Genomic DNA, 1,443 nt, shown 5'->3' with positions numbered 1-1,443 from the left:
ACACACACACACTGCCAAAACGATATAAGCATAAAAAGGTTTGACGGGATGTAAACGACTCGGTAACTTAACACGAACCCAGTAACTTGCAAAAGGTGAAACATCTACCACCGAGATATCGCTCACATGGAGAAGATGGCACCTTCCAGATTAAACAACCACATACGACGTCATTTTGTTGTTGTTATTTTTTTTCAATATATATATATATATAAATATGTGATTCCGCATAAACTGCGCCACTGAATTCAGTAACTATGCCACTTGCTGCCCATCCAAATCGCTACTGCATGCAGCGCTACCTCCATCATTCAACCCCCACCCTACATTCACTGCACCACTTTCCGTTACATATGGTTTCGATCGTGCAAACCCCGGGTCAAACTCCTGAATTTGTGCAATATTTGAAACGAGCGCATTTTGCAATGCTACAATATTCTCGTCAAGTGCCACCTTACGACGTTCTTGCTCTTCCATACGCAATTTTTCAGCTTCAATTTCCCGTAAACTTTCTTGTTCTTTCTTTCGTACCTCACTGGCTCGAACCATTTGCTGTACCTCTTGTATTCTACTCTGATGCACGTAGTAGTAGTAAAGGTTGTTCGTTTGATTCTTTTCCGCGTACACCCACCGTTGAAGTTTGGCTATTTTTAATACTAATCGCAGATGTTTCGCCGAATCCAGTGGAACGTCATCGTGCTCCTTACAAATCGTCCACAAGTCCACGAGTCGTATGGGCTGATGAAAGAAAAGCAGCCGGAGGACGTAGTCGCGCGGAATTTCTCCCAAATCGCGGGGAATGGCTTTAATATTATTCATCACCAGTGGTTTTTTGAAAAGTTCACGTATATTAGAGTTAATAGCCTTATGATTTGCAAGGCGAAGCATTGTCACCTCACTTCTGTATGGGACAGTTAAGCGGTACTCTTTTCCAGGACGTAATCCCTGCGGCCCCTTTGGCCTATTGAGCAACATCCATGTTCGAACCAGCATGAGGAAAAGTACCAGTAGGACGTAACGACAACAAAAAAAAAAAGATTCTAATCAAAAAGGTAGAACAGATTGTGTTACTGCTGCACTAAGGTGGAGAAGGAGGAAACAAAGAAGAAAAAAAAAGGAAAGAAGAGAAAACGCGGACACACCTACGGACAATCAAAATAAAGCGGCAGAAGCAAAAAAATAAAATAAAATAAAAACATGTATAATAGGTCTTGTATTGCATCGCAATAAAATAGCTCCGCCTGAGGGAGTACCGTTACATGTATGAATACAAGTACATATATATATATATATATATGTATGTATATAGACGTTTATTTAACTATATATCTACTTGTATAGCGCCGGTGTGCATATATAAACATGCTTTCGGACGCAGCATATGGGGCAAATACCCACAAAAATGTTTCTTCCTTTCATCTTTCACTCCTTTATTTTTTAATC

The 1,443-nt window shown here is 40.3% G+C and overlaps 1 protein-coding gene across 1 annotated transcript; it reads right to left on the bottom strand.

Moving 5' to 3' along the window:
- Window positions 1-255: 255 nt before the first annotated feature.
- TEOVI_000724800 (uncharacterized protein) lies at window positions 256-993 on the bottom strand (the record flags this gene model as incomplete). Its single annotated transcript, XM_067220150.1, has 1 exon — window positions 256-993. One exon carries the CDS (start codon window positions 991-993, stop codon window positions 256-258), a length of 738 nt encoding a protein of 245 aa, XP_067076251.1.
- Window positions 994-1,443: the final 450 nt, after the last annotated feature.

Source organism: Trypanosoma equiperdum, assembly GCF_001457755.1.
Source record: "Trypanosoma equiperdum strain OVI genome assembly, contig: ctg_1069, whole genome shotgun sequence".
Taxonomy (NCBI): domain Eukaryota; phylum Euglenozoa; class Kinetoplastea; order Trypanosomatida; family Trypanosomatidae; genus Trypanosoma; species Trypanosoma equiperdum.
The sequence above is the reverse complement of the archived record's forward strand: the minus strand, read 5'-3'. Positions and strand labels throughout refer to the sequence as shown.